At 56.4% G+C, this 14,798-nt stretch overlaps 1 protein-coding gene across 9 annotated transcripts in view; it reads left to right on the plus strand.

Annotated features, from left to right (window-relative positions):
- Positions 1–5,365: 5,365 nt before the first annotated feature.
- Positions 5,366–14,798, plus strand: part of SYNGAP1 (synaptic Ras GTPase activating protein 1) — a 49,069-nt gene continuing 39,636 nt past the window's right edge. For 5 of the 9 annotated variants that reach the window (XR_005592425.1, XM_039519064.1, XM_039519059.1 and 2 more), the window contains exons 1-3: positions 5,367–5,680; positions 13,509–13,630; positions 14,224–14,323. Coding sequence is in view for 8 of the 9 variants with exons in the window: in XM_039519064.1 (XP_039374998.1) it covers positions 5,659–5,680; positions 13,509–13,630; positions 14,224–14,323 (244 nt within the window). In the remaining variant the exon portion in view is untranslated. Of the gene's footprint in view, positions 5,681–13,508; positions 13,631–14,223; positions 14,324–14,798 lie in introns of all 9 variants that reach the window. The other 4 variants (XM_039519065.1, XM_039519066.1, XM_039519060.1 and 1 more) reach the window with 3 other exon arrangements.

Genomic DNA, 14,798 nt, shown 5'->3' on the forward strand with positions numbered 1-14,798 from the left:
CATCCCCAGAGGCTGCTTGGAGCTGGGATGGGAACAGGAACCCTGGTGTCCAGGCACAGCCTGCCCCCAGCATCAGGGTGAGGGGCCAGAATGAGCTGCTGCAGGGGGATGAGTCTAGGGCTCATTAGCAACACATCCATCCAAACACAGACACTCCTAGTACACAACACAACCCTAGTGCCCCCTAAATCACCAAAGGACATATCCAAACGGGCTGGGGGGGGGGAATTGTACCAGGGCCTGAGTTCAGGAGGCCCCCCCAAAAAATCTGTAACTGGGGTGTTACATAGTGGGGATTCACCCTTGTTATGTTGTATGTAAGCCTATGTGAGTCTTACTGTTTTGCATGAATGCGGTGTGTGCCTCAGTTTCCCTGTCTTTTATGTCTAGGTGGTGGGAATAAGCCTGTGTGACTTTTGCAGGGGTTGCTCCAGCTGCCTGCATGGATGCTATGGCCACCCCTTCGTAACCTGAGACCCAGGCAGGGGATGCAAGACAAAAGCCGGAGGAGGCGCAACGGGCAGGACAGGGGCCAGGCGGCTGGCTTGGGATGCAGCGGGAGGACCAGAGCCCTGGCTCTGGGCTCCCCTCCCACCAAGATGGACTTGGCTGAAAGTCACTTATTTCTCTGTGTGTTCCATTCTATGCATCCGAAGAAGTGAGCTGTAGCTCACGAAAGCTTATGCTGGAATAAATTTGTTAGTCTCTAAGGTGCCAAAAGTACTCCTGTTCTTTTTACTTATTTCTCTGCTAACAAGTTCTGTTCTACACTATGTTCCTGTTGACTAATAAACCTTCTGTTTTACCGGCTGGCTGAGAGTCACTGCTGACTGTGGAGCTGGGGTGCAGGACCTTCTGACTTCCCCAGGAGCCCCACCCAGGCAGACTTGTTGCGGGAAGCACACGGTGTGGAAGGGGATGCTAAATGCTCTGAGGTCAGACCCAGGAAAGTCAAAACTGTGTAAGCTTCTTGCCCTGGAGACATGCTCAGAGAAAATAATGAGGCGTCCTTGTGGCACCTTTGAGACTAACAAATTTATTTGGGCATAAGCTTTCATGGGCTAAAACCCACTTCATCAGATGCCTGGAGTGAAAAATACAGTAAGCAGTATAAATATTACAGCACATGAAAAGATGTGAGTCGCCTTACCAAGTAGGGGATCAGTGCTAACGAGGCCAATTCAATTAAGGTGGAAGTGGCCTATTCTCAACAGTTGACAAGAAGGGGTGAATATCAAGGGAAGGAAAATTACTTTTGTAGTGCTAATGAGGCCAATGCAATCAAGGTGGATGTTGCCTATTTCCAGTAGTTGACAAGAAGGTGTGAGTATCAGCAGGGGGGAAATTACTTTTTGTAGTGACCCATCCACTCCCAGGCTTTATTCAGGCTTAATTTGATGGTGTCCAGTTTGCAAATTAATTCCAGTTCTGCGGTTTCCTGTTGGAGTCTATTTGAAGTTTTTTTGTTGAAGAATTGCCACTTTTAAGTCTGTTATTGAGTGTCCAGGGAGGCTGAAGTGTTCTCCTACTGTTTTTTGAATGTTACAGTTCTTGATGTCTGATTTGTGTCAATTTATTCTTTTGCATAGAGATTGTCCAGTTTGGCCAATGTACATGGCAGAGGGGCATTGCTGGCACCTGATGGCATATATCACATTGGTAGATGTGCAGGTGAGCGAGCCCCTGATGGTGTAGCTCAGTGGTTCTCAAACTTTTGTACTGGTGATCCTTCACATAGCAAGCCTCTGAGTATGACCCCCCTTATAAATTAAAAACACTTTTAAATATATTTAATACCATTATAAATGCTGGAGGCAAAGCGGGGTTTGGGGTGGAGGCTGACAGCTTGTGACCTCCCATGTAATACCCTCACAACACCCTGTGGGGTCCCAACCCCCAGTTTGAGAACCCCTGGTGTAACTAATGTGGTTAGCTCCTATGATGGTGTCCCTTGAATAGATATGGAGACAGAGTTGGCAATGGGGTTTGTTGCAGGGATTGGTTCCTGGGTTACTGTTTTTGTTGTGTGGTGTGTAGTTGCTGGTGAGTATTTGCTTCAGGTTGGGGGGGCTGTCTGTAAGCGAGGACTGCCCTGTCTCCCAAGGTCTGGGAGAGTAGGGATCATCTTTCAGGATAGGTTGTACATCCTTGATGATGTGCTGGAGAGGTTTTAGTTGTGGGCTGTAGGTGACAGCTAGTGGCATTCTGTTACTTTCTTTGTTGGGCTTGTCCTGTAGTAGGTGACTTCTGGGTACCCTTCTGGCTCTGTCAATCTGTTTCTTCACTTCACCAGGTGGGTATTGTAGTTTTAAGAACACTTGATAGAGATCCTGTTGGTGTTTTGTCTCTGTCTGAGGGGTTGGAACAAATGCAGTTGTATCTTAGAGCTTGGCTGTAGACAATGGATTGTGTGGTGTGGTCTGGATGAAAGCTGGAAGCATGTAGGTAAGTATAGTCGTCAGTAGATTTCCGATATAGGGTGGTGTTTATGTGACCATTGCTTATTTGCACTGTAGTGTCCAGGAAGTAGATCTCTTGTGTGCACTGGTCCAGGCTGAGGTTGATGGTGGGGTGGAAATTGTTGAAATCCTGGTGGAATTCCTCAAGGGCCTCCTTCTCATGGATCCAGATGATGAAGATGTCATCAATGTAGATGTAGTAGAGTAGGGGCGTTAGGGGACGAGAGCTGAGGAAGAGTTATTCTAAGTCAGCCATAAAAATGTTGGCATACTGTGTGGTCATGTGGGTACCTATAGCAGTCCCGCTGACTTGAAGGTATGCTCAGAGAGAGGAGGCTCCCCAAGAGTCCTGGCTGGCTTCATATTGAATAGTTCCAGTAGTCCCGGTGAGGGTGGGGCCCCAGTGAACATGATATGCCAGGGTCCCAAATTTCTCTTGATGGGTCTCTCTTAATCCCCAACATTTCCCTAATGCCTAACACACAATGCACATCCCTGAATACACACTATGCCCCTAACACATGACATAATACCCACCCCAATGCACCTTCCTTAATACACATCCCACTACTCTGAATATGTCCTAACACACCATGCCCCTCATGAACTACAACACACACACCTAATACTCAACACACTCTGATCCCCTATCACACAACGCAATATGCTCCCAATGCACTCAAACACACCAACACAAAATATGCTCCTCTAATATCTCCTAACACACACACAGCCCAGTGCACCATACTCTACCCCGACACACAATCCTGCCCTGTGTATGCACATCCCTAAAATGTGCCCACACACCAAGCCAGTATTGGATACAGACAGGTCTGTGCACCCAGCAAATTCCTCCACAATAATCTAACCCAACTCATTCACTCACAAATGTGCACACTTACCCTGCATGCACACCAGCGGACCCACTCAAGACCAGCATGTGCACACACACACACACCCTCCCTCTCTCTCTCTCTCTCTGCAAGAGCCTGGAGCTGCCCTAGAAACACCTCCCTAGGGAGACAGTTCTTCTCCTGACCCACTAATGGGGGGCTGTTACACAACCACACACTGATTGGTGGCATCACACCCCCTCAGCTCACAGGGGTGGGGAAGCTCAGCTGCCCCACAGGGAGAAGCCAAGATGCACACTCACCTTTGCCCTGCAAGAACATTTGCCCCCTTCACACTCACCCTATCATATAATAGAACCTATCATAGAATACCAGGGTTGGAAGAGGCCTCAGGAGGCCAACTAGTCCAACCCCCTGCTCAAAGCTGGACCAATCCCCAGATCCCTAAGTGGCCCCCTCAACGATTGAACTCATAACCCTGGGTTTAGCAGGCCAATGCTCAAACCACTGAGCTATCCCTCCCACCCGGCATGCACACTCACCCCAAATACACACTTGCTCTTTCTCTGCACACACTCACTCATCCTGCATGCACACTTGCTCCACACACTCCATTTGTGCACTCACTTTTAATGGAAACTTGCACACAATCATTCTCAACCCACACACACTCCCACTAGCTCTGAGTGTGCTTGTCCAAGGGGGGGACACCCTCCACACTTGGACTAATTCTGCATGCACACTCACCCTTGCACCACACACAGGCCCATTCACCATGTGCACACTTATCTCTTCCGTGCTTGTCTCCTGCACTGAGATCCTGCAGTCACACTCCCCCATGTGCACTCCTACTCAGCCTGCATGCACACTTGCCCAAGGCACACTAACCCATGTACCTTCACACCCACCCTAATCACATTCACCCTGCACATACACTCAACCTTCTCCTGTATACATACTCGCTTTGTGCACACTCACTCACCCTGCATGCACACTCACCCCTGCACACTGACCCTCAGCCTGCACCCACATGTGCTTGCTGCCACACTTGCCCTACCCTGGTGTCTCCATTAAAGGCAGCTGCACTCTACTCAGAACAGCAGATAGCTGTGGGGATGGCTTGGCACGGTATCAAGGGCCAGGGTTTGGTGCGGGGTGGGCAGAGGGAACAATACTCACAGAGTACTTGGGAGCAGGGCTGGAGATGGTAGAAGGGCAAGAGGCACTGTGGGGAAGACCAGGCCCATAGATCTGGATGGTGGGGGTCAGGTGTTCCAGGGGGGCATAGACCTAGATTGGGGCCAGGTGCCACAGATCTCAGTGGGGGTGGGGGCTCTGGGGAGCAGTGGCCATAGAGCTGGATGGGGCAGGGAACTCAGGGCGGGGCAGGGGCCATAGAATTGGATGGGGGCAGGGGGCTTGAGGGCAGGCAGAGCCCATAAGAGCTGGATGGGGACTTTGGGGGGTAGGAGGTTCGGAGGGACAGAGGCCATAGAGCTGGATGGCGAGTTTGGGGAGTGGGGGGCCCGGAGGGGGCAGGGGCTATCGAGCTGGATGGCAGCTTTGGGGGGGGCGGTTCCCGGTGCGCGGCGGAACCTGGCTCCGAACCCCACGTGCCCTCACCCCCGAACACACACACACCCCTCAATCCGGGGGTGGGGGGAGCGAAGTTTAAAGGGGACGCGACAGCTTCCTTTTCTGTCGGCCGCACGCGGCGCCCACCCCCACTGCAGCTGCCGCGCGGCCGCCTTTAAGAGTGGGCAGCGCGCGGGGCCCGTGTGCGAGGCTGGAGCGGCCGCAGCTTCAGCACCAGCATCCGCGGCAGCAGCATCCTTCGGCGGCGGCGGCGAGCGGGGAGGGGAGCTCGGCTGCGGGGCCCGGCGGGGCCCAGCCAGGCAGCGTGGGTGGGAGGCGGCCCCCGCAGGCCTGGCCGCTCCTACTGCATCCAGCACCGCCCCGGCTGCTGCTGCCGTCCCCGACCCCCTTGCACCCCAGTCACCCCGATCCCTGTTCCCCGACCCCCTTGCACCCCACTCTTCCTCGTCCCCCGGCACCCCGACCTCCTGTTCCTCCGACCCCCTTGCACTCTTCCTAGTCCTACTGGCACCCCGACCCCTTGTTCCTCCTGCGCCCCTGTCTCCCGGATCGCCCAGCACCCCTGCTCCCCTGGCTCAAGTCCTCGTCCCTGGATCCCCCTGAGGTCCTTGCCCCCCACCCCTTTTCCCCCCTTCTTCTCCTCACTCTGGGGATTCCCCCCACCCCACTTTCTCCTGGGTCGTCTTCTCTCCCCCAACCTCGCCTCGTCCATGACAAGCGCCCGGGACTAGCGAGCGGCTGAAGGAACCATGTCCTATGTCCCTTTTCGAGGTAAAGGATGGGGTGGGTTCAGCTGGGGTTGAGCGGGGGCACAGCTGGGGCCTATGGGTTCTGGAGACTGAGGGGGCTTGGGGGAACAGGCAGGGTCACCTAGGGCAGGTGGGAGGGCACTGAAGGGTTCTTCCAGGGTCTGGGCTTGGGAGTGGGGCAGGGGAGGGCTGTGAGGTCGGAGAGGAGAAAGGGGTTCACCTGGAGCAGGGCAGGTGGGGGGAGGTAACTGGGGCAAGCAGTGTTAACAAGAGAGTGGGCACCATATCTGGGACAGAGGGTACTGGAACTTGGGCGGGAATGGGAGGGGTCACCTGGGGCGGGCTGGAGGGTCAGGGTTCTGCTGGAGATGTGGGGTGTCCATCTGGCTGGGAGGAGAATCTGGTTCACCTGGGGCAGGTGGGGGGCACTGGGAGGTGACTGGGGCCTGTGGGGGCAGAAGGGGATGATTGTGTGTATGTGGAGTCCTGGAGGGTACTGGGGGTCTGTGGGGTTTGAGCAATGGGGGAGAATGGGGTTTGCCTGGGAGAGGTAGCAGAGGCATAAAAGGGACTTCTCTGAGGCCTGTGGTTCTGGAGAGCATTGGGTGGGGAGCTTCATGCAGGGCCTGCAGGCTCAGGACTGGGGGTGGCTCTTTGGGGCGGGGTCACCTAGGGCCTGTGGACTCAGGACTGGGTGAGGGGGACATCTGGATGCAGTGTGAGAGATGAGGGGGGTCACATGGGGCCTGGGGAAACAGTGAGGGATGCCAGCTGATCTTGAGGTGGCAGGGGGTATGCTTGAGGGGCCATCCAAGAGAGTGAAGGGTTCTCCTGAAGGGGCTGCCCCATGGTTGGTGGGGAGGCAGGACAGAGCACTGGTGTTTGCCCCAGGGCCTGTGGGGCAGTGGGGAGTCGGGGGCGAGATGGGAGGCGCTGGATAGTATCCTGGGGCCTGTGAGGTCTAGGGTTCAGTTGTCTAGGGCAGGAGGTGGTGGCATTGGGGTGTGCTCTGGGCTCAGTGAAGTCAGGGGGGTGACAGGGTATGGCGGTGTTGGTGGCAGGAGGTGGGGGAGACTGGATGGTACCCTGGGACCTGTGGGGTCTGGGACTCATGGAGTCTGTGGGGAAGGGCAAAAGGAAGTTGGCTCTGGGGTTGGTGCAGGCGGCTTTGTGGGGTTGGGAGAGGATGGGCCGTGGGGTGGAACATGAGGGAGACAATGGTTAAGGGGTTAAGGGTTCACAGTGTAGTCATTGGGGGCTTGGAGAGTTCATCTGGGCTTGGGGGTATGAGTGTCAGGCTCAGTTGGGGAGGGGGATGTGTGGGGAGTCTGTTCAGGGACTGTGGGATCTGAAGAAGCCGTGAGAGGGAATGTCTGGGGTTGGAAGTGGAGTGGGGGTAGCCCAGGGCAGGTATTAAGAAGGTGGTGGGACTCTGAGGGAGGAGTGTGGGTACACTGCCCAGGTCTGTGGGAGCCATAGGGGTAGCTAAGGGTTCGGGGGTAGTGGGGCTTCTTGCCCAGGCCTGTGGGGCAGTAGGGGTAGCTAGGGGTTTGGGGAGCAGTAGAGGGTAGTGGGTGCACTTCCCAGGCCTGTGGGGGGAGGGGACCTCTGGTGTCTGTGGGAACAGCACATGATGCCTGTAGCCAGAGTTGGGAAGTGCTGCCTGTGTTGGCTGGTGGGTTCTTAGGGCTGGATCCAGATTGGTTGCTGGGACCCTAGCATCCGGGGAGGGCCCTGAGGGTTGTTCTCTGCAGCTCATCTCCTCCTCCACACTTGTTCCCAGCCCATGGCCTGCTGGAGTGTGCCCCTGCTCATGGTCAGGGCCCACTTTGAGGTATGGGGCATTGGCCCCATTTAGGGGGCTCTGGCCCTTGATGTGAGGCTGGTGCAAATCCCCAGGAGACCCGTGTGACCCACTTTCCAGCTGGCCCAGAAAGCACCAGGGGGATGGGGTTTGCATGTCACTCGTGATGTCACATGTATGGCCTGGATATTCCACCAGAACCCCTCTGCACCCTGACACCTGGCTCCTAAAACTCCTGCTGTCTAGACACCTGGGTCCAAACACCCTCCTCCTGTCCCCATGTCCTTGGGCTCTGGGCCCGAGGGAGTGTCACATCCTCTGTCTGATCCCCATGGCCCAACACTTCTCCCTATTGTGCCCAAGGTACACGTAACCCTCACCAAGGTGGTGCACCAGTGTCTGGCCCGCAAGTGCCAGGAGGTGTGGGGGGTGAGACCCCGGGCAAGGCTAGGATTAACCCCCTATGGCTAGCATGACTGGGGCTGCAGGAATGGAGTAGGGGACAATCTCCCCTCTGTCAGTGCTGGCCCCAGTGCAGTGCCAGGGGGTGCTGTGCTGCAGGGTCAGGTTAGGGGGCACTGGGCTGGAGGAGAGGTGGAGAGGACGTGTGCGTGTGTGTGTGTGCGCGCGCGCTGTGCTGAGGGATGGGGACACCCTGGTGGGAGGTGGAGACTCCCATCCCAACTGCCCCATAATTTATTATGCTAATTTATTGTAGCTCCAAAATAGAAATATTAATGAGGGAATAAACATAGCACCTGCCCCTCCATACCTGCTCCCCACATCACCCTCTGCTGGTAGAGGCCAGGACTGAAGTAGCTGGAAGCTCCCCACCCAAGCCAGCGCCCTTCCCTACGCCCCACAGCGCCCCCTGCTGGGAGAGGCTGGATCTGGAGTAGCCAGGAGCTCCCCCCCAAGCCAGCACCCTGCCCTACTCCCCACTGTGCCCCCTGCTGGGAGAGGCTGGGGCTGGAGTAGCTGAGAGCTCCCCCCAGCCAGCGCACTGCCCCACTCCCCACAGCGCCCCCTGCTGGGAGAGGCTGGGGCTGGAGTAGCTGAGAGCTCCCCCCAGCCAGCACCCTGCCCCACTCCCCACAGCGCCCCCTGCTGGGAGAGGCTGGGGCTGGAGTAGCTGGGAGCTCCCCCTCCCCAGCCAGCACCCTGCCCCACGCTCCACAGCACCCCCTGCTGGGAGATGCTAGGGCTGGAGTAGCTGGGGGCTCACCCCTGCTTTGGGGGATGCTGGGAGGATGAAATACCCCCCACGGTCTCTTCCCTGCACTCAATGTGTGGAGGTGGTGGGATGCGGTTGCTAGGTAACCCCATTGGAGGATGCTCCCTCCTCCCCCCTCATCCTGGGCGGGGGGACTGGCATGAATTGAATCCCCAGAGCATGGCAATGTCATGAGCTGCAGGTGGTGCTGAGGGGGGGCACTCGGGGACCCTCCCCATTTAGGGGTACGGCATCCTCTCCCCAGTTAAGTCTGGAGATGGGGCAGGGGAAGGGCCCGTATCTGTATCTTTGAGGGGGAGGGGTGTCTCCTCTCTCTCTCTCTCTCTCTCTCTCTCTCTGCCAGGCTCCCCCCCCTCCCACATGCTCCCTGGGCTGTCACTTCCCAGCACGGATCTCCAGGCACACTCAGATCTGATGGGACAGTCAGCCCACACTGCGATGCCAGGGCTGGGGGGAGGAGAGGGCTGTGCTGGGATTGTGAGGGGATGGAGCAGGAGATGTGGGCCTGGGGGACCCAGTGCTGAGTGAGCCCCCCCCCCCCATGGAGGAGGGCCCAGGAGCTAACAGGGAACACCAGCTTTTAGGAGTGGCTAGGTCCTTGGGATACTTGGCTATTCTATGCAAATTATGTGGTGAGCTTATTTGCATTTTTGCAGGCAGGTCAGTTGGAGCAAGGAAGCATTGTGTATTTGCATATTTGCATATACTTTGCATATCATTAATATCCAGCTTTGTGTGGAATGGTATGGGTTCAGCATTCTGTATCTCTCTGCAGCCCGACAGCCCCACACAGCATGACCGTCTTCCAGCAGGTTGGGGGCTGGGGTCATGGGGCAGTTCTAGCTGTGCCCCAGGCAGTCCTCGGTGCTCAACTGAGCCTGCCATGAGGGCAAAACAGGGCTGAGCCTGCCATGGCAGCCAGAGCCGAGCCCCACCAAGCACTAAGGAGTGGGGCCCTGCTGCCCAGGGGTGGCTTCAAGCTGGTGACTAAGAGGAGAATGGCTTGGTCTGGCCCTGCCCTGTGGCTGGGCCTGACCTCTGACCTAGGGTTGGGTTCCTCTGCCCTCTGGACACCCTCTGGCCCCACTCCCAGCCCTTAGCCTGTTGCCAGTGAGTGCCCCACAGTGCACCTTAATCAAAACATGAGCAATCCCAGACACACGAAGGCAGGAATTGGAGTGTGAGCACACCTGGGCGCTCCTGCACTACGGGGTCAGTGCGGGGATAGTAGTTATTGCAACCTCCTCATGCTGACTTGGGCAGGATCTTGATTGTCTCCCACTCACCATCCCTCCTCATGCACCCATTTGTTCTCAACCCTCCCTGGACCCAGATCTCTGTCCCTGCACAAGCTGCTTTCCCTCCATTCTTCCCCATGCATACTTCTCTGCCTCCACACTTCTAGCCATCTGTCCATCCCTACACTTACCCTTCCATCCGTCCCCACATGCTCCTTCCTCCAGCTCCCTATCTGTCTTGGTAAAAGGAGTGTTCAGATTGCAAAGTCCACTACTGGGTGTGGGGGGACTTCCAGGATTCATATAGCCCATGCAGCCTTCTCTTGGTCCCCCTGTGCAAATGTGTTATGAGTTTGACATGGTCTGGAATGATGACTTTGCACACTATTCCCCCTTCCCTTCCCATCCCACCCTGCATGAGCCACCAACAGGATCTGAACCTTCTAGCTATGCAGCACAGACCTCTCCCAAGTTGCTAAAGGATTAATTGGAAGCTATGTGACCAGCTGCAGAGGAAGATGTGGCAGCTGCTTTGCCCAAAGTTTGCACAGCGATTAACAAGATAGCAGCAGAAAGTTGGGAGCCAGGACTCATGGGTCCTCTCCCCAGCTGTGCGTGTGGGGGGGGGGGGCATGGGTTCTGCTGCTTATAGCAGCGGGGGTTGGGAGCCAGGACTCCTGGGTTCTAGCCAGGGATAGAATCAGTGGTGGAGGGGTCAGGACTTGTGGTGTCCCTTCCCATAGGCTATGTGCTGTTCTCAGGGGGAGTCCCCCTGCTCCGTGCGATGCTGGGGCAGGCACACGGCTGAGTTCCTTAGCAGGTGTGGGGACTCCTTTGGGTGTATTTGGAGGGAAAGGGCTCCAGAAAGGTGCTATGTCCAACTATGTCCACTGGATGGCAGCACTGTGCTGCAAAAGCCCTTTGCTCCTCTCCCTGCAAACACCATCCCACCTGTGAGTGGTTTTGGGCAGGCCATAACTCTAGACCCCACCCCCCTAGTCTGTGCTGGGGATGGGGTAGCCCCCTGCGGAGGGGCAGGAGAGTCATATGCTGCCTGTGGTGCTAGATTCTCCTGGCTCTGTTTGCTTCCCTTGGGGCTTGGGATGGGTCCTCTGCTTCCCACCGGTGTGAGCCACCCCCCTGCTTTGAGTTATGGGGCTTCCCGTGCAGCTGCTGCTGGCTACCATAACACACCTGGCACCCCAAAGCCTCAGCGAGGACCGGCACCAGCACTCTTGTGTGCCTGGTGCCATATGGGGAGGAGGGATAGCTCAATGGTTTGACCATGGGCCTGCTAATCCCAAAGTTGTGAGTTCAATCCTTGAGGGGGCCACTTAGGGATCTAGGGCAAAATCAGTACATGGTCCTACTAGTAAAGGCAGGGGGCTGGACTCAATGACTTTTCGGGGTCCCTTCCAATTCTATGAGATAGGTATATTTCCATATATTATGGATGCATCACCCAGACAGTCTATGGCCTGATCTGTGCATCCAGCTTTGCTGGCCTGGCTCTGTGCATTGGGGAGGAGGATTTTTGACTGACATTGGTATGCTGGCAAAAGCCCTGGTGTAGGCTTGATTCTCCCAGGGTAAAGTACTTTACACCAGCGCAGTACATCAAACTCCCAAATGTCTACAGCTAGGTATATTAAGTCAATGGGATGACTTGGGGGGCCCTGGCATGTGGGTTCTGAACCCCTGGCATTGGCAATATTAAGACCCAGTCTCCACATGAGCTCCCAGAATGAGCCCATGGCATGATCCTTGCCTGTCTAAACAAGGAGGTGGGGAGGTGACCTTACCTCTGCGGACAGCACTGAAGAGACGGATGATGAGCACTGCAGCCAGTTCTAGTGACCGCATGCTTTAAAAGGATGTGGAAGAATGGGAGAGGCCACAGAACCAATCTGTAAGGCTGGAGACCATGGGCAGCTACCCAGGCACTATCTCTTCAGCTGATCAAAGGAAGACGACTGAGAGGTGACTTGATTGCGGGGTGTAAGGGCCATCACGTGGCAGAAATACCTGGACTCTTTAGCCTAGCAGAGAAAGGGAGAAGAACCACCACTGGCTGGAAGCTGAAGCCTGATACATTCCAGTTGGAACTAAGGCTCAGTTTGTTTAACGGGGGGATTAAGGCAAGGGAGGGGATGGGCTCGCTGTCTCCGAGGGCATCCAGTCCTCTCTGGGAGATGCTCTAGCCAGACTCAGGTTCTTGGGGTCAGTACAGGGGTGCTGGGGTGTCATTCTCTGGCTGTGCTTGACAGGAGGTCAAACTACATGACTGGCTGGTCCTTTCTGGACTCGCTGCCTTTGGATCAGTCTGTGGCCAGTGATCCAGCCCTTGCAAGAGTTGAGTGGGAGGGTTAGCCTGGGATGAACTTTCTGTGCCGGGGCTGGAGGTGGTGTAATCTGGCTTGGGGACAGAGCTGACTCCAGGGGTTTTGCTGTCCCAAGCAGCCAAAAAAAAAAAGCCGCAATCACGAGCGGGAGCGAGGGACCCTCCGCCAAATTGCCGCCAAATAGCTGGATGTGCCACCCCTCTCTGGAGTGGCCGCCCCAAGCACCTGCTTGCTAAGCTGGTGCCTGGAGCCGGCCCTGCTTGGGGATGATCTATGGTTTCTCCTTTCTGGAGAAGGGTATATCAAAGTTCTAAGTCAGGGGTTCTCAAACTGGGGATCTGGACCCCTCAGTGGGTCACAAGGCTATTACATGGGGGGGAGGTCCTGAGCTGCCAGTCTCCACCCCAAACCCCACTTTGCCTCCAGCATTTATAATGGTGTTAAATATGTAAAAAGGTGCTTTTAATATATTAAGGGGGTCGCACACAGAGTCTTGCGATGTGAAAGGGGTCACCAGTACAAAAGTTTGAGAACCACTGTTCTAGGTGCTGTTCCGGGGTCTTCAGCATCTTCCTGTGTGGATTGTTGGTTCCATGGGCAGAGTTATTGAAACGGGAGGGGGGTGTCAAAACCCTACTGCTTCAGAGCATGAGCTGACCCCAATGACTGGGGACTGGGAGAGAACGTCTCCTATCATGAGGTTATTCCAGGACGGTCCTCCCTGGGGCTATGGCCCAGCTGCAATGGGACTGGGGGTGGCTAGACTTGGGCTAATGGGAGAAATCGGGACACTTGCCTGGGAGCGAAGAGGTGGAGAAGACAGGGTTAGACAGAGCTCTGAGGTCTGGTTCTGGGCTGGGCTGGGCTGGAAGTTGGGTACGGGAGGGCAGCGGAGCCCAACCATGAGTGCAACTGTGACCTGGTCATTCCTCACCTGGGCCCAGTGGGTCAGTTCCATCCCTGATGCCCCACAGTGTGGGTGGGGAGTGTGGTAATGAGAGAGAGATGTGAGGGGGATGGATGGAGGGATATGTTGGGGTGGGTGGATGGAAGCATGCCCATGGGTGAGGAGGGCAAGAGTGGTGTGGGATGGGTGTGCTTGGGATGAGATGGATGGAGGGGTGCATGCAATGAGGGAGGGGTGTGTGTGGGGAGGGAAGGAGGGTTCTGTCTGCCCAGGAAGACACCACTCCCCATTGCATCATCTCTAACCCCCTCTCTCCCTTCCCTAGATGTGCGAGGAGCCCCCATGCACCGCATGCCCTACATGCACTCTCCCTACGAACGCCCAGCCTGGAATCCACGATTCTGCATCATCTCTGGAAACCAGCTGCTTATGCTAGACGAGGACGAGGTGAGACATGCAGGGATGGGACAGGACATACAGCTGAGGGGGAGCATGGAGCTTGCAGGGACCCCAGAGGGATCCCCCCACCCACCCAGAGCAGAGATCCCTTCCCCCTTGCCCTTCCCTCCTGGAGTACCCCCTCCCCTGTCTCTCAAGCACAGAGCGAACCCCTCACCCCACTTTCCCCCTCACCCAGAGCTCTCACTTCCCTCCTGGTCCCAGACTTGCCCCAGCTGAGAGGTCTCTCTAGAATATGATGCAGTGTCCCCTGCCCCTGAGCTTGGGGCAGGGCTTCTTCTGAACTCATCTTTGGGGGGGAGGTTGCAGTCCTGGTGCTGGGGTGCTATGCAGCCTCCTCCCTCTTGGTCCCCTGGGGTAATGCTGTACCATCCCTCGGCTGGGTCCCCCCCATGCAGGATAAAGCCACACCTGTGACAGCCTCAGGGGTTGAGGATTGTCGCTCTGTGCACTCCTGCCCTGACACAGGCAGCTGGGGGGCAATGGGGGAGGCAGGGACCCGAGGGCTGGGGTGTTGGAAGTTAAAGAAGGGATGCCCCCATGCAGCACTAACCCCTGTCTCTCTCCTCCCCCATCTCCAGATCCACCCGTTGCTGATGAGGGAACGGCGAAGTGAACCCTGCCGGACCAAGCTGCTGCGCCGCACGGTCAGCGTCCCTGTGGAGGGGCGGCCTGAGCACGGTACGGCAGGAGGCAGGGACTGGAGGTTGGGGGCGCTGCACTGTGTGGGGCACAGGGTGGAGAAGTGGGGGGTCTCAGCATGGGGTGGGGACTGGGGGGCCATGGGGTGGAGAAGTGGGGGTTGCGGCACTGCATGAAGTGAAGAAGTCAGGGTTGCGGCGTGGGGTGAGTGGGGCTGGGACAGGCTACAGTAGGGCATGGCCAGCCAGCACCCTACAGTGATGAACCCACTTGATCCTGCAGGGACACGTGCCCCATGGCACCCAATTCCAAGTAGCTCCCACCGATGTGCATGGTCCACAGTGACTACTTACACCCCTGACACCCATTCCCCGTGCGAATGCAGAAATAAATGTCCAATCCCAATAATCCCCCAGACACATATTCCACAAATAGATCCCGCATATACTTGCCTCGTGATCCAACTAGATCTCGCCACCAACCTGCTCTGTGGTGCCTGATTCCCAGTAAATAC

Source organism: Mauremys reevesii, unplaced genomic scaffold, assembly GCF_016161935.1.
Source record: "Mauremys reevesii isolate NIE-2019 unplaced genomic scaffold, ASM1616193v1 Contig82, whole genome shotgun sequence".
Taxonomy (NCBI): Eukaryota; Metazoa; Chordata; order Testudines; family Geoemydidae; genus Mauremys; species Mauremys reevesii.